Raw genomic sequence first — 24,793 nt, forward strand, 5'->3', positions numbered from 1 at the left:
ACGTGCAGTGTCTCCCCCCCCCCCCCCCCAATAGCCCCTGCCGTGCGTGCGTGGTGACATGTGGGTGCGTGTGGTTGTCATGTATGGTGGGTGGGTGGTTGGGTGGAGGGGTGTTTTTGAAGATGACAAATAGCGTATTACAACCCATTATACTTGTATTGAATAGTAATTTAAATCGTGAAACCGTAGAACGATCAGTTGGTCAGGATATACATATTGAATAAAATTGAAGCCCATCTCATCAATTCAAAGTTACGATCTTTTTGATATTAAGTTATTATAAGTTATAGACAGTGGCGTAGCCAAGGGGGGGGGGGTGTCGGTGAAACTGTGTGGAAATCATCAGCACTATGTGACTAAAATTACAAGGTCATAAGGTTCGAGGTCAAGTAACTATAGATTGCCGGATTTGGCTACTCGGTAATCAGTTAGGCAAAAGCACGACGACCAGGGGCAACCACATTACATCGTAATTTTGGCTGGATGGCCCGTTAGATATTTTACTGCTTTTCGGCATCCTCGGCGTCCATTTCTCTCTTCAACTTGGCCACAGCCGACATTCTCTCATCCCGTCTCTTTCGTCTTTCCTCAAGTTTATCCAATGGTATCAAGTGGTTAAGCTCTTCGACTATTTTGGTAGCTTCTGGTCCTGAGAAAGTTGGCGGTGGACCCGCGGAATCCACTGTATCTTGCATCAGTTGCCCGTACCTCTCCAAGTAACTGCCCAAACCTGATACGGAGTAAGGATAACAAATAGTGAAATATTATAAGATTTACGGTTGTGTAGTTTGAGTTTTGCTGTTATTTAGAGAACAGCCCATTCGTCCGAAGGGTATAAGGTTTAAAGCAATAATGTGTGATTTGCATAAAGAATAGATTCCTATTTAAATATTTGTTTTCACTGATCACATCCCCTTTTAATTTTGAGCCAAACAAATGAGGTGTAACGAAGAAAATTGCGATTTCATTCCAACGCCTACAATGCGTGTACTACGCTCGCCGATCATAACATGTAATACTACACGGAGCATCACGCTCGACGTGTTTACACATAAGCTGACATCCACGGGAGATGTTAGCAAGCATTCGATCGATGAACTCTGAATAAAACCGGGTCGACCCGGTTTTAATAAAAAGTTAAATTTTACTGTTATTAAAGCACTCCAAGCTTAGTCTTTCACATGGTATTTTAGTACACCACTGGGCATTACAATTATGCAAAAAGTAGAAATCCGAGTAAAATTGAGGACGTCGCTGTGAAGCAAATCACACAATATGGCTTTGATAGGGCATTTTAGATTAGGACTAGTGTTAAGAGTTAAGGTTAAGGTTATGGTTAGCAATGTACCATTATGCTTAGTGTAAGAGATAGGGTTAGGTTAGTGGTAGAGTCAGATTTCAATCTTTAATAGATGCATGTAGCAATGGGTCTGTTAAGGCTATTCTAAGTAGATAGCAAAATACTTGTACTTTGCTATCTTTCAGTAAATCGCAGTATGTTTGGTATGGCCAATAGCCCAATACTATCTTATGTATATCAAATTACGTTTTTGTAACGCTATTTTTAGTAGATCATAGCAAAATGTATATGTTGCTATCTGCATTCGTTAGCAAAGGGTATGTACATAATTTTCTTCAGTAGATAGCAAAGATTCGGTCTAAAATGCTATCTTCAGTAGATAGCAAGATGTCCATGCGAGTAAATTGGGGGAAGCAGGGGGCGGCAAAAAGGAAGGAGCGTATGTGCTGATGATTAATAAAGAAAAATATTTTACCCTCTGCGTTGAGATGCATGACTTCAAATGGTCCAATGAATGCATAGCGAGGTCCTAATCCAGCCCACATTACTCGATCCATGTCTTCAACGGTTATCACACCGTCCTATAGAGAATAAATCAATGTTTTATTTATATTAACTAGATTAAGACTTATTATTCCTGGTCCTCGTATATTTTAGCCATTCAGCTTAATTATAGTGCAGACAATCCTATATGTTCTTTAATTGACATTAGCCCCCATTAAACGTTCTTTAACATAAAAAAGATCATAATACTTGATCCCACATTGCATAAGTTCCTTATTCAGTTTGTCATATTATGCCGTAGCTTCCTGTGGTATATGACAGATAATCACTTCCAACATCATGTAAATTACGATACTGATACCACCGTTAACAGCACATAATGATGCTCTTACTCAAGTATACCATATTATCGGAACTTGACATGATTGTGCGTACACTTCACGTCATTTTTAATTACAAATTGTTAAACAAGTAAAGCAGTTGATTAGTCTTAAATAATTTATATAATGGCCTTATTGACTTACATTAATCAATCTCCAACATTCTGCAACCAAAGCATATTGCACACGGTTTAACGCGAATCCTCGGATTTCTTTGTTGACTGTCACTGGTACTTGACCAACTTCTTCAAGTAACGCCCTTGTACGTCTGATTACACCAGGATCGGTCCATGGTGATGGGACCACCTCCACTAGAGGGGCGTGGTATGGTGGGTTGATCTGAGATTAAGATTTCATTTTAAATATTGATCATACTGAAAATAAAATATGATCAATTATATATTGGAGCGTTGGGAAAAGCTTAAAGGGCATTGGATCTAGACCATTTCCCGAAATAGGGTAAATAACAAAATAATTGATCAGGACCACGCCATGCAGAATTAATACTCAAGCGAAAAGATAACCTGTAATAAATACAGGTTACTCCAATTAAAGGAGTATTTCGTGATCCTAGCCTCCTCTTTTTATGACATTTTTCAGTAGATATCCACGAAAAAAGCTTATTTCCAAAATTTCAGTTGATTCCTATTTTGCGTTTGCGGGTTATGCATGATTATGTGTATTGCACTGCTCCATAGACATTGTGTTGTAATTTCGTTCTGGTATACCAGAACGAAATTCAAATTTCACGATATCTTTGCCAAACGAATTAATCTGCAAGAAATTTTTTGTACATAAACATTATATGTAGCCAGACTTTTCCAGTGATATGAATATCTCAACTTTTTTGGAGAAAAGTGGGGGGATGATGCTGTGGATCACGAAATGCCCTTTTAAATGAATGTAGAATGTATTCAATTTCCGCCTGTTCCCTCTCTCACAATGTGATCGTCGGCTTTTCATCCCACCTACATACACTTTAGGTTTAAATCATCAGATTTATAAAGTTTACTTCGAGTACTGTTAAATATCAAAAATATCAATTTTTAATGATTTGCCATAAAATGTTTATTACATTGCGAATTTCAAAAAATCAAAATTATTTGATATCAGAAGGACATTCTTCGTATTCAGAATGCAATTCGATATGTCTGATGTGCTCTAATGTCCCACAATAAATACTGTCCAAACGTTCATACCCCTTCCTTAAGTAAGATTGTCGATAAAAGATCTATAGATTTATTTTGACACACCCTTAGGAAGAAAGGTTCTTGGCTGTCCTGTATGTAGAACCCTCAAGAGAAAAGGGTTTATTTTGACACACCCTTAGGAAAAAAAGATTCTTGGCTGTCCTGTATGTAGAACCCTCAAGAGAAAAAGTTCTTTAAAATTGAAAGAACCCAAGAATGGACCTTTCTGGCCTTACCAGAACATTTTCCAGGTCTACAATGGTTCTTTCTAATCTTTCCAGAACCATTTCCTGTTCTTTGTAGAACCATTTAAGGTTCCACATACAGGATAACTTAAGAACCATTTTAGGTTCTACTTAGAACCATTTTTCTACACTTTACTTACAGGATGGCATACTACGCACTGATGTCGCCTTTTAACATCTTCTGTGAATTTAGATGGCTGTATACCAGAACAAGAACTAGCAAGTATAGTCTGGTCATCAGCAAACTGTTCCATCTCAAGAAACACTTTGTTCTTTACTTCAAGAACCTCCGGAACGCATTCCTAGGGTCAAAAATCAACAAAACTTGAAACTGTAGTGTAGAAAACTCGAGAGCTGTGCTCGAGAGTGCTTTCGGCTTTAATTTTTCATCTATATGCCCGAATTGCGATGTCAGTCCAACCGAGCTTCCCTTTTTACTTGGGACTGGTTCCGACCGTGCTTTGTATTCGATGTTACATACTTTCGGCAAATATTCGTCATTCAGTGTGTAATCAGGGGTATCTCAATTTTTTTTGATCTTCTAGCAAATGTGTTTTCGACGAAAAAGTACTTGCCATTTTGAACATTTGTCAGCGAGGATCCATTTCCTTTAAAATCGATGATGGATACTTTGTTTCGTCAACAAAAAATGCATTCGTTAGAAGATTCAAGCGACTTGAAATAGATTGAATAATAAATACTCGACATTGAAACATGGAGTATGTCTCGACCCTCAATATGAAATGATAACGAATTCTCGCACCGCGCGTAAGGCATATGATAACAAAATAGAGAGATTGCGATGTTGCAAACGCAGCACGTGGAACGTACGTTTTCACGTACGTTTTACGTACGTTAATACGGTATTAAATATTGCTAGTCTCGGTTCCAAACTGGATTGTGCTCATTCGTCACGAAGGAGAACAAGTCAGCTCAGTGAAATGAAGACTATAATATTTGATCTAATCTAATCTAGGTCGATAGAGGGCATAGTGATTGAAAAAATAACATTAAGCTGAGTCTCTGTCTAATTCAAACAGGCCGCTTTTGATTTTGACTAAAATTTTGACCTACATGCTGATTAAACTTAATTGGTTGTTTTTGTGCTCCCCAAATATTATAATTGCCCCAAAACATATATTTTGGTAGATTAAAGATCACTACATCCATATATCATGACTTTACTTTCAAAATGAGACTTTTTCGTCCTGAAAATTGGGCGCGTTGTATGGACTTAGACATGAGGTAAAATCAGCATATTTCAACGTAGCATCTGCGTTTTATTCTACGTTGAAATCCAAAATGGGAAATCGCAATGTCATTTTCTGTACGCAAAGTATCACACACATTTCAATGGGCAATCTCTGCGTATGAATATTGCGTTTAAATTTAGTCCATTTTTAACACATCGCTGTACCTTTGATATAATGATTTGTTACAATCAAAAAGGATCATAATAATAATTAGACTTTCCTTCGTATGTTCATAATCTTTGACTGTCTTTAACATATTGTGAAATGAACACATTTTGTGCATTTTCAACGATGTATCTACGTCGATTTCGCACGTGGAATATCTTCAAAAATAGCTAAATACGTGACCTCGCTTCGATACAGGAGAGTGGTTTTGAATAGATCAACGTACGTCCGATGTCTACGTTTGGAAATCGCAAAGTCTCTAATAATTGCAAGAGACTCTGGGTAACTTCAGTTTTTTCGCTATTTTGTAGGAATTAGGATATTTTAAAAATGCACAGTAAAATCACAACACACTAAATGATGTTTAACAACATTATTGTTATTGAATCTAAACTTGAACTTGAACCAACCTGAATATATTTCGCTCCTCTCACTGTCTCCTCAAGACTGGTGCTCCCTTTAATAAGGATCATTTGTTCATCAGGAGATAGAGACCCTTTTAGCAAACCTTTAGATTGAAGGTCCTTGAGCTGTTCTTTAATGAATTCCAGTCCTTCCGTTATCTGTTATGGTATAAGAGAAATATTATTTTGTTTTATACGGTAATATACCGGTACTAAAATTGCAAATAAGAGAGGTGCTGCTCATAGGCGTAGATCCGGGGGGGTTGCCAGGGGATGGTCCATACAATTATACCCCCCCCCCAATGTTGACGCCTGGTAATGGGTTTCTGACCAAATTAACCCCATTAATTGCCCCATTAATTTGGTCCCAAAAGTGCAAATTTTCGCGCGTATTTATTCTACTTTTACACCATATTTCTTCAGTTTAGCTTCAAAATAGTACAAAATTTTCGCGTGCTTCGCGCACAATTGTACCATAAACTTATTCTGTCACCAAACGGTGCTGGATTGACTATACTTGAAGAATTTTTCCCAACTCCACCCCCCAATGTCAAAAAGAAATCTACGCCACTGGTGCTGCATGGCTATCCACCAATCAATGGTATAATGCAATTGTCAAAATGGAATAAATGAGAGGCTTTGATGATATCTCCATATTTAGCCTATGTTTTCATTCCATTTCATTTTTCTTGTGCTGAAAAGAGATGAATTCGGGATGGAGATCTTCCATCTAGAATCCAGATATAGGCCTAACACACGACCCCCTTTTAGCACCACAAGATGTCTCTGATTAAATTTTCAGCCCAGTGATTATTTTTCTCAACTCCGCAGGTCTAGCCCTAACTACTTAGACCGTTCGTACTCTTCTTATGTGAATATATCTGAAATCAATCCCACTGGACTTTGGTTAAAGTAAACAGTGCAAGTTTGGATTGAAATTGTAATCTATAAGATTTGATTTTAAATCTTTATTTAGATAAAAAAAATTAGATTGAAGTTGTAGATAATATTAAAGTTTTAGATAATATTAAAGTTTTAGATTGAAGTTTTGAGGTACACTAGCTCTTTTGAAATAAGAGTGGACCACATGATAAGATGAGGATACAGCAAGAATGTTACTAAATAAACTCAACCCAGAAAGTATCGAAACGATTATAGATGGTCAGATATATCGGGAACTGAAAAGTTATATATAAAGTCTGTAAAGCGCAGCTTTCTCCTGCGCATTTTGATACCTCTTTTGTTGCTCTACGATATCATTTGGTTGAGTTATGGGAGCTTGAGTGGCTTCAAGTCGGATTTTGAAAGTTGCACTTAGCTCCTATATTCAAGCCAATTGCGTTCGTCGTGTACACACATACACACACACCCCCACCCCACATACAAAATCAAGACAAAGGTCGCCGATGTGCTCTGTTTACTTAACCATGAACTTTACTTTATTTTACTCCTTCGACTTCCAACTTCAATACTTGCTACCCTTTACTTATCTCTGACTTATCTCATGAACTCTTTCTGCTGACATCTCTTATCTTTCCTTGGTCAATGTCTCGCCATTTCCTGAGCAGGATGCGTCGAAGGCCTTCTAAGGAGGTGTCAGGCTTGATTGCCTTGTTAGCTTTCCTCTTAAGAGTGCCCCACTAGTGGATTAAGGTCAGGGCTCTTTGCAGGCCAGTCGAGAGTATCCACCCTCTCATTTGAATTTAGCGGACAAAGTCAATGGCCATTTATTGGTCACAGTACAACGCATTTGGCTTGAATAGGAGCTAAGTGCAACTTTCAAAGTCCGACTTGAAGCCACTCAAGCGCCCATAACTCGACCAAATGATATCGTAGAGCAACAAAAGAGGTATCAAAATGCGCAAGAGAAAACTGCGCTTTATATACATTAAATCAATTTTTGCTATATATTTCAGTCCCCGATATATCTGACCATCTATAATCGTTTCGATACTTTCTGGGTTGAGTTACATTAAAAAAATATATACCGCTTATTTTCTAATTTACCTGAGTCTGTTTGACGTCATAAATGACGACATTGTATCCAGCACTCGCAAATATCATGGCCCAACTGCGTCCAATAAGACCACTAAAACAAAAACGTTGATAATTGTCAATTTTAAAAAAGGTGGATACCGATCTTCTTTCTCGTGGTCGAAATGATATTGGAAGTAGAGCTTTTCACCTGATGATCTTGAACTTCAGTTTCATTCCTACTGGGAGGGGTGTGTTTATTCGTTTGGGGTGGTCAGTGGCGGAGGCCCGGGGGGTGCACTTCAATATGAAATGGATATACATGTAGGTGAAGGGCTGGCACTTTCGCAGTAAGGGGCATTCAGTGAGAGCAAAATATCAAAAATATGGGGTCAATGGGAGAGACGGACCATTTGGATCTAAATTAGGGGGGTGTTGGGTGCGAATATGACCTTTTTTAAATGGGGCCTTGTTATTTCCAAAGAAGTAACAAAATCAGTGATAGATGACTCGTTGCTGTTCAAATGGAAATATAAGGGTCTTTGGGTGACAGATCGAAAGGAAAAATATGGGGTCTTTGGGTGACAGCGATGCTGAAAGGGGGTCTTAACATCCCTACATACGCGTCACCTCCAAAGTTGGAGTGCCCCCACCCCGGGGCGGAGGCAAGCTTAATTTGGTCCGTGCGGGGTGACATGTGGGTGCATGTATGATGGGGGTGAGTGGTTGGGTGTTCTTGAAGATGACAAATAGCATATAACCTATACCACACTCCTGACCACGGTATAAATAGATATAAATGATAAATCATTTGCAGTGAGCACGTTATCGTATTCCATGGTAGTTTTACCAGTGTCCGAGCAGGTCCGAGGTACCTTGCTCTTCGAACTTTTGAACTCAATATTACAGCCCGTGTATTTACGTCCAGTCATATGATTAAAACGTCATTAATGTGTCCAGATTGGGTGGCAACTGATGACATTTACATTCCATGTGCTTACCTTCCTACAATACTTATCTTTTCCTTTGATTTAGTTGCCATTTTCTTATCTGCAGGTATGCCAAATGCTAGAACTGACTTAATTTGTAAAGTATAGAGCAGTGCCAGCAGTCGGTTTGGAACATATCGGCGCTATTACGCTTGTGAATTGACCTTTTGTATCGTGTACTATGATGAAGTTCAAGTTTGAATTGAATAAGGCCAAGTAAAATAAAAAACATGTTTCACGTCCAGGTTTTTGAAAAAAAGGAGGAAGAGGGGACTTTTTATTTTTTATTTTTTATCGCAAAATCGGTGTAAATACCCATAATTAGAGCTGTTTTAGCATATACAATAAGCAGTGATAATGCCTGGAAAAAGGAAGAGGCCTCTTTTTATTTGTTGTTCTGAGAGATAGGAACCCTCTAACTATCACAAAACCTTATAAAAGTGTTTCTTGTATAATAGCAAGGTTATAGAAAGCATCTCTACTTCCTAGACATATTTTTGGAAAACTTATAACTGAATTTCAAAAAATAAAAATAAAAATGAAGAAACCTCAAAAAGGAAGCGGGAGGGGACGTGAAACATGTTTTATTTTTTATTTGGCCTAATACATGTTTATCAAATTTGTTTTTCTTTGACATTGGCCTATATACAAGTAGCCTAAAGATATAATTTTTACCATTGTTTAGTCCTTTTTTTGTTCATCTTTTTAACAGTACCTTTTGGATGTAGGGCCTAAATAATAGTGATGATGATGACGACGAGTGAAGTTTTTTTTTGGTGGGGGGGGGGGGAGCAAAAGTACAAGCAATCGTTTATCATTTATAAGTGACAAAAGGGCAGTGGCATAGATTTTTCATTGAAATTGGTGGGATGAGGTTGGGGCGACAGAATAAGTTTATGGTAAATTTGGGGAGGGGGAGGGTGCTTGTATCGACCGTCGACCCCTATCAAAACATTGGGGGGAATTTATTATCCCCCATCAGTGGAAAAATTCTTTTAAAAAAACAGTATAGGTCTTTCGGCAAGGATTTTGCCTGGGGTTTTCAGTATTGTAAGGGGTGGTGCAATAATTATGTGTAGCCCTATCCCCGGGGTGGTGAATTATAGGGGTGGGGGCAAAGATTTTTGGCAAGCCAAAAAAGGAGGGCAAGCATTTTTGGCAGGTCGAAAGGGAGGTCAAGCGATTTTTGGCAGGTCGAAAGGGGGGGGGGGGGGTAAGCAATTTTTGTCACAGATATTTTGGGCACCGTTTCTATATTATGCCCTAAAAGGGCGTAGGAAAACGTTAGGAACATGTTCAAATATGTAAAGCAAATTTCCAGGTTTTAAATTCGGTTTCCCAAAATCTTGCATGTGTAAGGGGGGGCAAAGATTTTTGGCACGCCAAAGGGGGGGGCAAAGATTTGTTGGAACGTCGAAGGGGGGGGCAAAGATTTTTTAGCATGGCCAAGGGGGGGGGGCAAGCGATTTTTGGCAGACCATTTTGAGATTTCACCACCCTGGGGGTAGGCCTACACATAATTATTGCACCACCCCTAAACAGGGTAAACAGAATATAATATGGTTGTCTTTGATGGAAGCCGACCAAAAAATAGGAGCCTAGCTGACACATTATAGGCCTATAGGCCTACACCTCAAAACAAAAAACGTTTTGGAGAGTGTTCCTTTAATAATTATAGCGAGTCGCTTTTGTCACGGTAAGGTTGCATGGCATACAAGTATAATGACAGTGCGGAAAATGCACTATTTTGGTGACAGAGTCTGTTGTGAAATGATATCTGTCAGGGTCTTGAAACGACCTTTGGAATACGTTGATTACGCCATGCATGATTCGGCAACATTGATTGATAATAGTAGACACCGATTGATTTAGACCTAGGCCTATATTAAATAAATTCGTGCAACAGCAATCATGGCGTCCAATGGAGACATGCACAAGAACAACAAAATTGCAATAGTTGGCAGGTGAGTAAGCGTGTTGCATGTAGGCCTACTGGTTGTTGGACCTTTCATGCCTTTGGAGAATACATTTAGCCCGGTGTAAACTGTATACATGTACGTGAGCCATAACGTGTATGTTATGCCTACCAGGCGGGAAGCCAGGTCATCTACAGTAGGCCTATGTGTATGGGAATGCTCTGCACATACTTCATAGGCTATTCGTACTCGCTATAGGTCTATGATTCTTCATTTTAAAGGGATCCAGTCCTGGGATCCAGTCATTATCAAACGTTATTGCAGTCAATTTTGTAAAGAGTAGGTATGATGTTCCAATCCATCCTTGTGAGATGCCACAATCGACAGTACGATCAGTGTACATTGTAACATTGATATCACATCACTTTTACACTAAGACTGAGAAGGACCCAGGAAAAGAAGGCAAAAACACTAAACGATTATGAGTAGATCTGGACGGTCCCGTTCTTTTGCTATCATCCATCATTGGCATTTACGCTTTCTTTGTGCAATATTTTTTATCTTTTACCATGTCTTATTTAAATTGGTTGTTTATATCAATTAGAAATTTTCGCTTGACAAAACCAGTAAGTTTTTACTTACTCTCTAATATTTCTAAGTCACGTATATGACCCACTTTTAAAGACTGGATACAAGACCAATCAGAACCGGAAGTCAGTTTCCCGGGAAAGTGGATCAGATGTTTCACATCTGAAGAAGTTCTCCGACGTGTAGGACGAAATATTAGAGAGTAAGTAAAAACTTACTGGTTTTGTCAAGCGAAAATTTCTAATTGATATGTTTTACAAACCTGATGAAGGTTGTTTATATATTTTGTATTTGTAATTTAATAATACTTTTATTTCTGTTACCCTGTAGAAATTGCTCAATTTGGCCTTAGGGACACGATGCTTTTTGTAATAAAATGAAATGAAATGAAATAGGATGACTCTTTTGTCTAGACACTTACGCATTGTGATCAATTTTATGTATAGATCAATCGTGATAGAATTCATTTAGGCTATAGAATTTCTTGATATTTGATATTTTCATAATGTACTGATAACAAATAAAAATTTAAAAAACGAGGGTTGGGTTTAAAAGCAAAATCAATTCCAATTTGCGAAACACACCCGTTTTGAAATTGGAATTGATTTAAAGCAATACAATTCCACTTTTAAGGTTTTTTTTTCTCAAATCTTAATCTTAATACAGGCTTCCATGGACAAAAGATTAAATTTTGTTGCTTTCAACTCTTCATATTAAACTTAAAAACATCGTACATTGAATGTTTTCAGAGTCGTTTTCACATAAATGTTCAGGTCGTTGTTGTATACTATGAGACCCCTTAAGGGGGTACTACACCCCTCGATAATTTTGTGTCTATTTTTGCATTAAAAAAAAAATATTAACACACTGGTAACAAAAGTTATGTATATTATAGGGGCAAGGAATCCAGTTACTACACTAGTATTTCAGTGACTCAAGACAAGCGGAACGTTATTTGTGATAAGAAAAGAGGTACATGTAAAAGCTAGCTGTACCTCTTTTCTTATCATAAATAACGTACCGTTTGTCTTGAGTCACTGAAATTCCAGTGTAGTAACTGGTTCCTTGCCCCTATAATATACATTACTTTTTGTTACCAGTGTTATTATTTTTGAGAAAATGCAAAAAATAGTCACAAAAAAAATCAAGGGGTGTAGTACTAAGTCTGCTACCTTAAGCACAATGTTTCACTTTTATTCAACGTATTCAGTACATTGTTCAATATTCGTTTATAATAATTAAATTTTACTTTTCTATTCGTGATTTCTGTTTTGTTTCAGTGGTTTGATAGGCCGAAGCTGGGCGATGATATTTGCTAGCGCAGGATATCAAGTAACACTCTACGATATCTTACCGTCTCAGGTATTATAATCACGTCGACTCTTATAGATAAATCTGGCCTTATCATTAAACACGATAAGCCACTAACCTTTATCCGTACTCCGTACATGCATGATATCATACCGTAAAACCGCGTCTTCAAGCATATAGTGTTTTTAACGAAGCTATAAATGAATACTAATGCAATACAGCTCAATACATTGGTCTTACATTAGTACTTGTTTATATAAATGCTTGTATCGGTAATTTATTTGCTCACGCTCAATAGTCATAATTGTGTCGATGGACGGCGCCTGGATTAATTTAGCATTCATCAAAAGCACTCTATATGTGCTTGTAGACGAGTTTTTACGGTATTGGTAGAAAACGCCAGAAAAGTCGGACAACTCGCCTTTAATTCGTATTTATGATTCCATGCGTGATATAAGCATGGAGAAAAGCCAGACATAAGCAGCACAGTTTATTAAAAACTTTGTAAAAAGTAATTTATATTATATTTCTAATAATATTTGAATGAAAGTCCAATAGCTTCCAATTTATTAAAACAAAATTAATTAACATATACCACAGGTGGGAGTTGCAACAATATTGAGATTTTTAAAGTGTTTATAAATTATGTTAAGAATGTGTATATTAAGTGAATGAACCATACGCGTACCCCGTCCTTTGGACATTTTTGTTGTGTTCAGACAGAAAAGTTTGAGTCGTCATGCTTTACGTTATTATAATTTTGTGAGTAATCACATGAACGGGAGATTGGCAACAAACTGCTTTTCAAAATATGAATGAAATCATGCATGAAAATAAAATACAGAAAATAACAAGACATGACTTATTTTCACCTATAAAAACGGAATGCCTGGATAAATTTTGGCAAGTAATATCTCGAAATAAAGCTGATAAAGTGAAATATTTCATGCAGAGTCAACCATTTTGACGTGATTAGTCGTCACATTTATCTCACAACCATGCAGTTTTCGAAAATAGTAGAGTAAACGGCGGTTATTTGATGTGATCATTTATTTTCAATTCTAGACCTGGACAATACCAACAACTCTCATACTAATATACACACATATTTTTGTAGCAATTTTTATTCTTATAATTGTACAATGTATGTTTGTGTGCTAATTGAGGGCGCTATTTACATTTATTTTAAGTGAAATTTAGCCTAATAATAGGAATTATTCCTTTCATTTCATGATCAGTTATTTTAAAGAAAATATTCTTGCTATTGTTATTCATTTTTCTAATGTTTTAATGTCATTACACAAGTGTCTACCCCTTGTAAACTGATTCAAACAAGATTTAAGATAAATAGCGCCATCAATGTTCAACTTTGCTTAAAAATTAATACAGTTCTACATGCCATCAAGCAACCGTGAAAACATTATATCATATCAAAGGATAATCTGGATGACGACAAGGACATCTGTACTTGCAAATAAAACATGCCGTATTCCAACTTTTCAGGTATCCACTGCACTAGAAAACATCAAAGGACGTCTAGATGACTTGAAGAAAGCTGGACAACTACGTGGTTCATTGTCACCCGAGGAGCAATTTAATCTAATCACAGGCACTAATGATCTCAAAGAGGCAATTCAGGGAGCTGGTTTTGTCCAGGTGAGTTAGAGTGTGAAATTAGTTTTCTGTTTTTTTTCTCTTTGGGTCAGGGATCAATTTATATTTACGCCATGGTCAAGGAGGTGGGGAATGGACAATATCGGCCGAAAATGTCTTACTCTCGTTTCCTCAAACTTTCGCGTATCCCTTTTATCTTAGCCTATATATTTAGTATTTCGTTTCTCTCCTCCAACTTTTCTGAAAATATCAAATATCATGTTGCTCTCTTTTTCCTGATCCAAGTTAGCTATACAATATCCACAGGGTTCCGCAATTCTCCAGCAATATCCATTGGTCTCTTATCAAATGTGACCCCTCAGCACAACTGAGCCCGGATGTCGCCAGTGCCACTATTGAGATATGCTCCATTGAACTTTACAATAACAAAGGATTTATTGAGTGCTTTATTGATTTTTCACTACTTAAATGTCAAGTACTATAGACATGATATACAGCATTTTAAAGCTAATTTCAAGCAGAATATTTTGGTTGAATATCTCAAACATGATGATTGGCGACTTCCGTGCTCAGTTGTGCTGAGGGGTCACAAATGTGATTAAGAAACCTCCCTTGCGAGGAGTAATTGAAGATATTAATGGACAGTAAATGGCGCAAAGGAGACAATCGAGGGGATGACATATCCTATGTTGATCATCATGTCTGTCATAAAACGATTCTATTAAGATAAATACGTCACTAAAACAGAGAGTCATCGTGGCATGAGTTGAGCAACTTGTCGGAACTGATGCTAACGATAAATTGAATGCAGCATCTCGGCAGTTTTAGTGTTGCCGAGATTCCAGCATTTTGAAGGAAGCCTTTAGCCAGAGGCTAAATAACAGAGTCATTGACCAAGAGTATCTTTGCGTTGGCAATGTAAATTTTATTTTGGCATTGGCAGCCGGCATCTTCTTAATCATCTTCTTAATTATCTTTTATTATATATATATATATATTTATACAGATTCGATAGAAAAGATCCAAATGAAAAATCCCAGAGCAAATGCTAGTACAGTTTAACGAAATCCATTTTACCTTATTGGTTTACGTAGGAATGTGTACCAGAAGTGCTAGAACTTAAAAGAAAAGTTTTTAAGCAGATGGAGGAATTTGCTGGTGATGAAACTATATTAAGTAGTTCAAGTTCGTGTATTACGCCATCTGAGATTACAGAGACACTACAAAGAAGAAAACAATGTGTTGTTAGTCACCCGGTAAGACTGAAAAACAAACAGACAAGCAAATCAACATGTCAACTGCAGAAGACATTCCCTGTCACAAAGGCAAAGACAAAAACAAGATCCTATGCTTCTTTGTACGAAGTTCCAGTTCTAGTGATGTCAACATGAAGTCCCATCTGTCACTTTGCTATTTAGGAAAAGCACACATAAATCTTCCTATTACATTTCAAAGAGTAAGTTGTGATGCACTCCTATGAAGTTAACAGCTGTTATCTGGTTGGGTAACGCATGCGGGTTAGCGCCAAGATCACGATGATAAGGATTAATTTTCCGCTTGTAATCATATAGTTGAAAAAGTATAATGTGTCGCGCAGCTATCGCAATCCATATGCCTGCAGAATATAGGAGAAACGATCTTTAGTACGTGGCAGACTATTATTGACAAAGGAAATAACGGACCACTATGCTATAAAGGGAATTAACTAAAGTGTTCGACTAGAAGAGAATCGACGAGTACATCCCGCGATTCATTTTATTTAACAATTCTAACTTCAATTCCTTTTCAACAGGTTAGCCCTCCCTACTATGCACCTCTCGTTGAAATCATTCCAGCTCCATGGACCGATCAAGCAGTGGTAGATAAAACCAGGGCATTAATGGAGGAAGTTGGTCAAGTTCCCGAGACTCTACGAAGAGAATTACCAGGGTTTGCACTCAACCGAATGCAGTATGCTCTAATTAATGAATCATGGAGATTAGTACAGGTAAGATCTTGACGAAGACGGGTAAAACTGAGTTATGGAAAGCTTTTGATGGCAAAGATTTTTAGAACTGCTCGACCGTAGACGTGGCGCAGTGTCTGTGCTCATTGAAGATTTGCTGGATTTATTGGCTTGGAAATGTCTGAATTTAATCAAATTAGGCCCTAAATCATAAATTATAGGTTTACGCCCATGTTTCTGATATCCCCATTGCACATCTAGGTAATGAACCACGAAAGTTTTGTTTGTCCTTTGGAGGGGACGTTAATCGATCCCGTGTACAGAGAGCCAGATCTTTGTCCGTTTGCCTTTAATAAAGATTCTGGTAGGATCAAAGAAAGTATACAGGTCGCTACTAAACATTTGAATTTAACAGGAACACATGCTGTTTTGTCGTGGATAAGCACTTTTCAAGGTTCTATTTACCATTTTCATTAAACAGGATGGTCTTCTGTCATGCGCAGATGTTGATAAAGTTATGTGGGCAGGCATGGGAATGCGCTATGCATTCATTGGACCATTTGAAGTAATGCATCTTAACGCTGAAGGTAGGTATCATAGGTCGCAATAATGGGGAACAACCCATTGGTCCAAATGGTCATTAGTCCGAAAAGAGGCTATGATTATAGGTTAATAACTGCGCATTAGTTATTTGGAGGGCATTGTGAAAAATCTAAACATTTTGCCTTTGGAAACGAGGAATATCCCGAGCACTGCGCAATCACGCCATGTACAAATACCGTAAAACCCCGTCTACAAGGATATACCTAAGAAACGCCCTCAATAAAATTGGTTGCTTGTTGTATTTGGAGTTTGAGCAAATATATACTGGCACTGGGTGGCTATGCATTCCATCTAAGTATGTTGTAACACCAATCAATTGTATTGACATAATAACGACTGTTTCGTATATCAGGATCGTATAGCTCAATTGATAGAGCGTCAGACTTTGGAACTGAAGACATGCTGAAGAGAGCATGGTCCGGGCACCAGTTCCGTTTTTTCATTCTCGTTTAATTTTAACTTTTTGACATGTTCTTTTTATCTTTCTTCAAATCTACCTTTCTACTTTTAATTTTAGGTGCGTTTTTTTTTTTTTTTTAGTTTTTTTATAGTTTTTTTAGTAATTTTGTGGTTTTATAGAAACTAGTAAAAGCATTTATTCTAAATAATAGCGAAACCCACGGTTAGACAGATGTGTTGTAACTACTTGTCTGTCCTCGTCTTTGCAATAAAACCTATGTTGCACCTTTGTGCCATCCCAATTCTTGAGGTAGGGTGCGTTTTTGGCTTAAGCACGATTTTGTTTCTACTTGAAATGAAATCAAATAAATATTGTTCTGTTGCCACAATTGCAGTTTTTCAATAAAAAAAAATAGATGAGGAATAATAATTATTCCATATTTGAATCTATTGTCCCAACAAGAATAGAGTGTCTGCAAAAACTTCAATCAATTCATCTGACAAAGGAAACTATTCTGGTCATTCAATTTTGTTTCGCTTGCACCTGTTATATCACAGGCGTTGGTAGAGAAGGCACACTTCTCTTGTCTTCACCGAAGTAGTGATGTAAACACTAACATGATTAATTACCATAGCTAGCAATGGACATACACTATTTTTTGTTCCACTTGAACCCATACTATAGGCTATTCGCTGTCGATGTGACGTAATTAATCGGATTAACTACCATAGCAATTGATGAATACAATTTCGAATATATAGCCCTGCACTTCATCGTTCACGTGGCACCTATGCATTAAACCATAGTTGTCAAAGAAATGCTAATCACTCGCCATGTAAGATTAGTATTTATGAAAAGAGTGGTATTCAATCTATGTTTGGTGACATACGCGGGTGATTAGTGCAATCTGCTTGATGGTAGTTATTGCGATTATTACGTCACTTCCACAGCGAATTGTAGTATAGACGAATCCAACAAGCCAAGTGATGGTCAGAATTTATTCGGCCATTATACGCTGGTGAAGTTGCGTAATTAATCGGATTAATTACCATAGCAATAGGTGAAAACAATTTTGAACATATCGCGCTGCGCTACAAGCAGGTTACACTCATCACATGTACTGTGTATGTCTGCAATCATAGATTGAATACAATACTGGTCTTTTCAAAGATCTTACAGGTGCAGCATGATATGGTTCAATGAAGAGGTACCGCCTGAACGTATCAGTGTAAACACAGCCAAAAAAGAAAGTCTCCAGTTGTTCCATCCCCATTTAATCAGATTCTGATGAGTTTATGACAAAATAATTTATATAATAACTTTCTATACACTTCCCTTCGAAGATTGATACCAAATTTGATATCAAAAGTTTAATCATCATGAGCAAAGGAACCGTTGTTTGGAAATTCGTGCAATTTTAAAAATGACAAATTACGAATTGACCACGCAAAAGTCAATGCATGGTATCAGCGTATTATGTGGCCCGAAGCAACCCGTACAGGAATCATTGTACACTTGCCATGCTTGCCTGCGCACAATTAAAAGAGCGGGGTATTTGATTTGCATTTTTACATGCATGGGTAAACCTTTAATGACAATGAATTTAGACCTCTCAGATGCGTGTAGATGTGTAGATGTAAAAAATACTTTTTTATAACGTCGTAAAAGAAGTCATTGCAGATAATGTTGTGTGAATGCTGATAATTTTATATTTTATGTTGATGATGCTTACAAGAAAACGTATTGAAAAAAAATACTTATTTTGAAGTCTGCGCAAACTGTTTAGAACTTGAACTCAATAAATCTCCCGGTAAAGAACTTTACAACAACGCCGAAATGTGTGTAACAGCTACACATACAACCCGACATGTTATACCCCATTTGAAATTCCCGCAGTCACAAACAGTCACGCTTTATCGATTAACTTGCCGGCCTATTCAGGCGACGTAATTCTTGGCACACACGCTAGCTCCGCCGCGTGATACAACTCCCTATGTCATCTTTAAAATTGCACGAATTTCCAAAGAAAGGTTCCCATGCTCACGATGATTAAACTTTTGATATCAAATTTGGTATCAATCTTCGAAGGAGAGTGTATAGACAATTATTGCATAAATTAGTTTGCCATAAACTCATCCGAATCTGATTAAATGGGGATGGAACCAGGGGGATGACACTCACCTCATTTGCATGGCAAAATTACCCGTCTCCTCTGCAGCCAATTTGTTTTCGCTCCATCGAAATCAAGCTGGTCACGGAGGAGACTACCTTCCTTTGTGTTTGTTCATTTGTGTATGGAGAGCCTTTCTTGGAGTCCATGACTTAGGCTACTACGCTCTCAGCTAGAGTCCGACGCTGCATTGTACTAGAAATACCTTTTCTGTGAAATCGCTATAGAGCCAATCGGGAACACGTATTCAATTTATAAATATAGCATTAAATTAGTATCACATAGTGGCCTCCGTGCAGTGGAAAACCTTAATTCTTTCATCAAAAAGAAATGAAAATGACCAAAAAACCGGATCCACCTGTACGCCTATAAAATGGGCACAGAAATTTGTCTCAAATATGAATGAATTTTAAGAAACATACGGGATATGATGAACCAATGACCTGACGCCATGATAGCAGGATCTATTAGTTGTTTTATATACAATGCATATACCGTGTTGTCATAATACCAATATTTGGCATAATATATAACGACTAATATTTAGTATTGTAAATATGCAGTTCATATGCACAAACGAACACTGATCTTTATGATATTCAGGTTGTTGTACATCTCATATAACATGTCATATAGGAGGTCATATGTGTTGACCTTCTCCTATTGTATTTGTTCATCTGTGTATGGAGAGGATTAGCGCCATTAAACGCCATTAAAACTCCATCAGTATTAGGGCGTAGTTCAGTGAACTCACCAGATTGCTATTCTAAGTACTTTGATAAATACAGATAATATGTATTGATGGGTCGAGGCGATTGCATTGAAAACCTAATACATTATTCATAACAGTTACGTAATCAATCGATAGTGCGGACACTTTTCATTTGCAAACCACCAAAATTCGTGATATTTTAGCGTTGGAAAAGAAACCACGTGAATAGAGTGCCCTCTCAAGAATATCAACTCTCTGATGGAACTACTGGAGACTTTCTTTTTTGGCTGTGTTTATAACGCGGTATATTCAAAAATTGTTTTCACCTATTGCTATGGTAGTTAATCCGATTATTACGTAACTTCGCCAGCGTATTGGAATAAAACAGGAGGATGTGAGTTCATAAGGGCAATGTCGGGGATAGGTCACAATCGATGTGGAGAGATGAGAGGTCCGACCAACAGCCATAGCGATTCAACTAATTCCAGCGGACGGTCTGTGGCTAGTAAGGAATCGTCTTTGACCACATGCGCAGATCTGTCTCGTCAGGAAGATATTTAATATCCCGAATTTATAATAGGCCTATGCCTACCAGTTCCATCGTATAACCGATCTGCTAGAGAATATTTGTTACCATGTTTAATAAATTCGTATTTATCGTATAATAAAATGTAGCCAAATGTATATTATGTGTCACACGGTTTTCTGCTGAACCACTAGCAGGCTATGTTACCACATCTATGACAATGACAAAGGTGAATTTTGATGATTTTTACGATCGTCCGGATGAGCAAATCACTGAATGGGTCCTTAGTTCCCTCCTCTCCTTATCCTGCCAATATTATATGAATCAAAGAAAAATAAAGAAAAAATAAAATTAAACAAGAAAAAAAGACAAAGAAAAGAAACAATAAAAGAAAAACAATAGAATAAATTAAACTAAATATGAAAAAAAAAATGATCACGAAATGCAAGAAAATATAAATGAAAAGTTTGAACAATATTTTGTTTATAAAAGTTTGTGTGACCGTGATGAGGCTCGAACTCACCATCTCCCGATCTAAAGAACCAAAGTCTTATGCCTTGCCAAGTGAGCTATGCTCGTGAGATGCGAAATAAAGATAAAATAATACATTGTATAGGGGGCCTACCTGCTTGTGTCGGTAAATGATTTGCTCAAATTCCATAATGATATAATATTGCGGAGGGCGCTAGCGTGAAATATGCTATCATCACAGTCGCTTCTATTCCTTATAGACGGGTTTCTACGGTATGGTAATTGCGTGTGCGTGTAGAGTTCCGGCGCAACAGATGCGCACTACGCGGAAGTCATTATACCGCGTAAGCATACGTGGAGGTCATTGATGGATATCAATAACCTCCGCGCCGGTGTGCGTATATCATCTAACGAGCAATTTAATTGGGACGCACATATGGCGTAATACGCGGAGGTTATGAATTAAGGTTAGGGATAAATTTAGGGTTAGAGGTTAATAACTGCGCATCGGTTATTTGGAGGGCATTGTGAAAAATCTAAACATTTTGCCTTTGGAACCGAGGAATATCCCGAGGGGCGCAGCCCCGAGGGATTTTTCCGAGGTCAAAAGCAAAATGTTTAGATTTTTCACAATGCCCGACATATAACCGATGCAAAGTTATTAACCTCATTCATAACCGTCACTTTGATCTTTTAACTTTACAAAATAACACAAAATTTTCCTCAAAAGTTTGTAAAAATAAACAATTCTTACATCTTCCCTTTCCCAAAATCGATCAGGCTAAAACAAAACGACCAATAACAAAAGTGCGTATCAGAATCTGTGCAAATACGGCAGCCAGCGCGCGCGCAATTCGTTGGACGCACAATACGGCGCACGCAGAAGTTAATTGTGTGCGACATTGGAACAATTACGCATTTTGCGGTCAATTGTGAGATATTAATGACCTCGATTTGCGTTCGCGTTTTCACAAATAATAAAATATGATTGGATCGCACGCATCGCGTTTATTAATGAGGTTATGAATTAGAGGTTAATAACTGCGCATCGGTTATTTGGAGTGCATGGTTAAAAATCTAAACATTTTGCCTTTGGAACCGAGGAATATCCCGAGGGGCGCAGCCCAAGGGATATTCCGAGGTCCAAAGCAAAATGTTTAGATTTTTCACAATGCCCGACATATAACCGATGCAAAGTTATTAACCTCATTCATCACCGTCACTTTGATCTTTTAACTTTACAAAATAACACAAAATTTTCCTCAAAAGTTTGTAAAATAAACAATTTTACATCTTCCCTTTCCCAAAATCGATCAGGCTAAAACAAAACGACCAATAACAAAAGTGCGTATCAGAATCTGTGCAAATATGGTAGCGCGTAATCCAAATACGGCAACCAGCGCGCGCGCAGTTCGTTGGACGCACAATACGGCGCACGCAGAAGTCAATTGTGTGCGACATTGGAACAATTACGCATTTTGCGGTCAATTGTGAGATATTAATGACCTCGATTTGCGTCCGCGTTTTCACAAATAATAAAATATGATTGGATCGCACGCATCGCGTTTATTAATGAGGTTATGAATTAGGGTTAGTATTAGGGTTCGGCTTAGGGTAGGGTTAAGGTCCGAGTTAGGATTAGAGTCCAAGTTGTGTAACTTGTGTTTAGGACTAAGTGTAGAGTTAATATAAGGGTTTGGGGGGGGTAGGATTAGGGCAAGGATTAGGGTTATAAGTTATTGTTTTTATTGTGTTTTAGGACTAATGATCATTTGGTTTATCAACATGTAACCGCGATATGTCCACTTGGACCAGTTCTATTATTCATTATCAATGACTCATACACCTGTAAGTGCTGCGACAGAATGTCAGGTGGAAGTTTTGGGTATCTCTTCCCTTCAACCCTCCCCCACACACACTCCCCAAATTCCACCTCCCCCGCTCCCCCGCACCATACATTTGAAAACAAAATATAATAACCCGATGAGTTTGAGTTGCCCGAGATTGTCGTAAAATGGACACATTAAGAGGTGTGGACACAATTCGTACACAGTGCAGATGTAAGGTGGTACTGCACCCTTGATAAATGTGTGACTTTTTTCATTTTTCTCAAAAAATAATAATACACTGGTAACAAAAGTTATGTATATTATAGGGGCAAGGAATCCTGTTACTACACTGGAATTTCAGTGACTCAAGACAAGCGGTACGTTATTTATGATAAGAAAGGAGGTACCGCTAGAATGTACCTCATTTCAATAACATAATATAATGAACCACTTGTCTTGAATCACTGATATTTCAGTGAAGTAATTGGATTCCTTGCCCCTACATAACTTTTGCTACCAGTGTGTAGAAAAATGCAAGTTAGTCACAAAATTTATTAAGGGGTGTACATAAATAATTTGTGTAATCAATACTAAGAAAAAAAGTAATCTTTTTTGATGTGTGTATAGGTTGCAAATTATTGTAATCATAATTTCCTTTTTTACAATGCTTTTGATACAAACGTTATAGGTATGGCCAGTTATCTAGAACGCTACTCGAAAACCATACAGAATGTGTCGGGTGATTTCGGCCCTAATCCAACCTTTGACGGAGAAGGTTATAAACAAATTGTAAAAGAAATGGACGAATTAATTCCACTGGATCAACTGGAAGAAAGAAGAAAGGCTAGAGATGCTAGAATGGCTGCTTTAGCAAAACTAAAACATGACATGGATGGTCATGAGAAAACAGACTAAAACTGACACAGATTTGCAGGTAATTGAAAGATTCAAGTCTATGTTATCCACATTCACAATATCTCCAATCTTGTGAAAGTGTAGTTGTGAATTGAGCAAAACGATGGGTACCGATACATGTGTCATTTTCAAGAAAGCATTAAAACTATAAATCACACTCCAGCGCTCAACCGTGATCAAGGACTTGAGCTCCCTTCATTATATAATGCTCTAATCTGATCAATAGAAAGAACATCAAAGGTCGAGAGCAGGACATTCAACTCCATCAGTTCATCATTGGAGCCCTCCTGATGAGGATGTGTGTTGTACACATCGAAATATTGAGGTAACTATCTCAATATATTATGTTTGTGTTAATTAAATCTACTTTGCTTGATTATCTACCAACACGTATGAGCATACACAGTGATATACGACAAACCTTCGGCAAGGATTGCCTTAATTCTGTCAGAGAGTTTGAAAGGACCTCGCGGAAAATCGCGAGGAATAGAAACCATCTCCGATTCTACCTTTGTTGTTTCAACTCGCGGATTACGCCAAAAAGCTTACGGTTGAAATCGTGTGTGAAAGGCTATAAAGCCAATAACATTCTCAAACACGCTGAAAGAGCTCTACTCAATGAGAGAATTAGACAAAACAATTTAAAGATATAATCATTGGAATCGAAACAAAAGGAAGTTAAGGATAAATTACGCGAGGAACTGCCAGATTCGGAATTTGATCGTGTGTGCAAGTTCACCACTGCTGGCTGCGCAGTTAGGAGAACATCGAACTGTAAAGAACGTCAAATCCGCAAGTTTGCTTTGCTAAAAGAAAGTGCTGAATCCATACAGTTATCACCTGGATGCGTAATTCGTCAAAAGACACCAATTTCAACAAGGATAAGTGGGTTGTTAACTTGTCATCCAAGGTATTAACAGCATCAGAAACCAAGGTACTCCAGTACGGTTTAAATTTTGCCCCTACCCCCACTGAAATCCCTGTGTCGGATATAATAACTGAGACTGAATACCCCATTAAAAGACTTCAGTATAGCAGAAGCATTGATGCAGACTCGGCAGCTGAGTTAAGAGCCAAAGTTACCAGCTCGCTCAAGTCAACTAAACCTCCCAAAAGTAATATCTCTCGCAAAGAAAGAAACGGTCTCTATAATTTAAAGAAGGACAAGAATATCCTCCTCCTTCCACCCGACAAAGGTCGAGGGTGTGTTGTTTTGGATAGAGAACAGTATGATCAAAAACTTAGTACATTATTGAGTGATACTAAAACCTACCATAAGCTCAATAAAGATCCTACCAAATCTCATCAAGCCAAGCTCATTAAGTTACTGAAAGACTTTAAAAAATCCGGCAACCTTAGTGAAAAGCAATATAATAAGCTTTACCCGAC

General features: G+C 37.7%; 2 protein-coding genes across 3 annotated transcripts; one reads left to right on the forward strand and one right to left on the reverse strand.

Moving 5' to 3' along the window:
- Positions 1–456: 456 nt before the first annotated feature.
- LOC140136597 (lambda-crystallin-like) lies at positions 457–8,534 on the reverse strand. The gene is made up of 7 exons (XM_072158281.1): positions 8,417–8,534; positions 7,449–7,530; positions 5,448–5,600; positions 3,760–3,921; positions 2,329–2,523; positions 1,776–1,881; positions 457–730 (listed from the first exon to the last, which is right to left on the reverse strand). Exons 1-7 carry the CDS (start codon positions 8,455–8,457, stop codon positions 501–503), a joined length of 969 nt encoding a protein of 322 aa, XP_072014382.1. The 5' UTR covers positions 8,458–8,534; the 3' UTR covers positions 457–500.
- A 1,533-nt stretch (positions 8,535–10,067) lies between these two features.
- On the forward strand, positions 10,068–23,725 carry LOC140135989 (lambda-crystallin-like). 2 transcript variants are annotated; one of them, XM_072157695.1, is made up of 7 exons: positions 10,068–10,100; positions 12,189–12,270; positions 13,723–13,875; positions 14,928–15,089; positions 15,626–15,820; positions 16,260–16,365; positions 23,178–23,725. In XM_072157695.1, exons 2-7 carry the CDS (start codon positions 12,214–12,216, stop codon positions 23,402–23,404), a joined length of 900 nt encoding a protein of 299 aa, XP_072013796.1. In that variant the 5' UTR covers positions 10,068–10,100; positions 12,189–12,213; the 3' UTR covers positions 23,405–23,725. The 2 variants fall into 2 exon arrangements, with proteins under 2 accessions (XP_072013796.1, XP_072013795.1); XM_072157694.1 differs by having other exon boundaries at positions 10,096–10,368.
- The last annotated feature ends 1,068 nt before the right edge of the window (positions 23,726–24,793 follow it).

The sequence above is a fragment of the Amphiura filiformis genome, chromosome 16, assembly GCF_039555335.1.
Source record: "Amphiura filiformis chromosome 16, Afil_fr2py, whole genome shotgun sequence".
Classification (NCBI taxonomy): Eukaryota; Metazoa; Echinodermata; class Ophiuroidea; order Amphilepidida; family Amphiuridae; genus Amphiura; species Amphiura filiformis.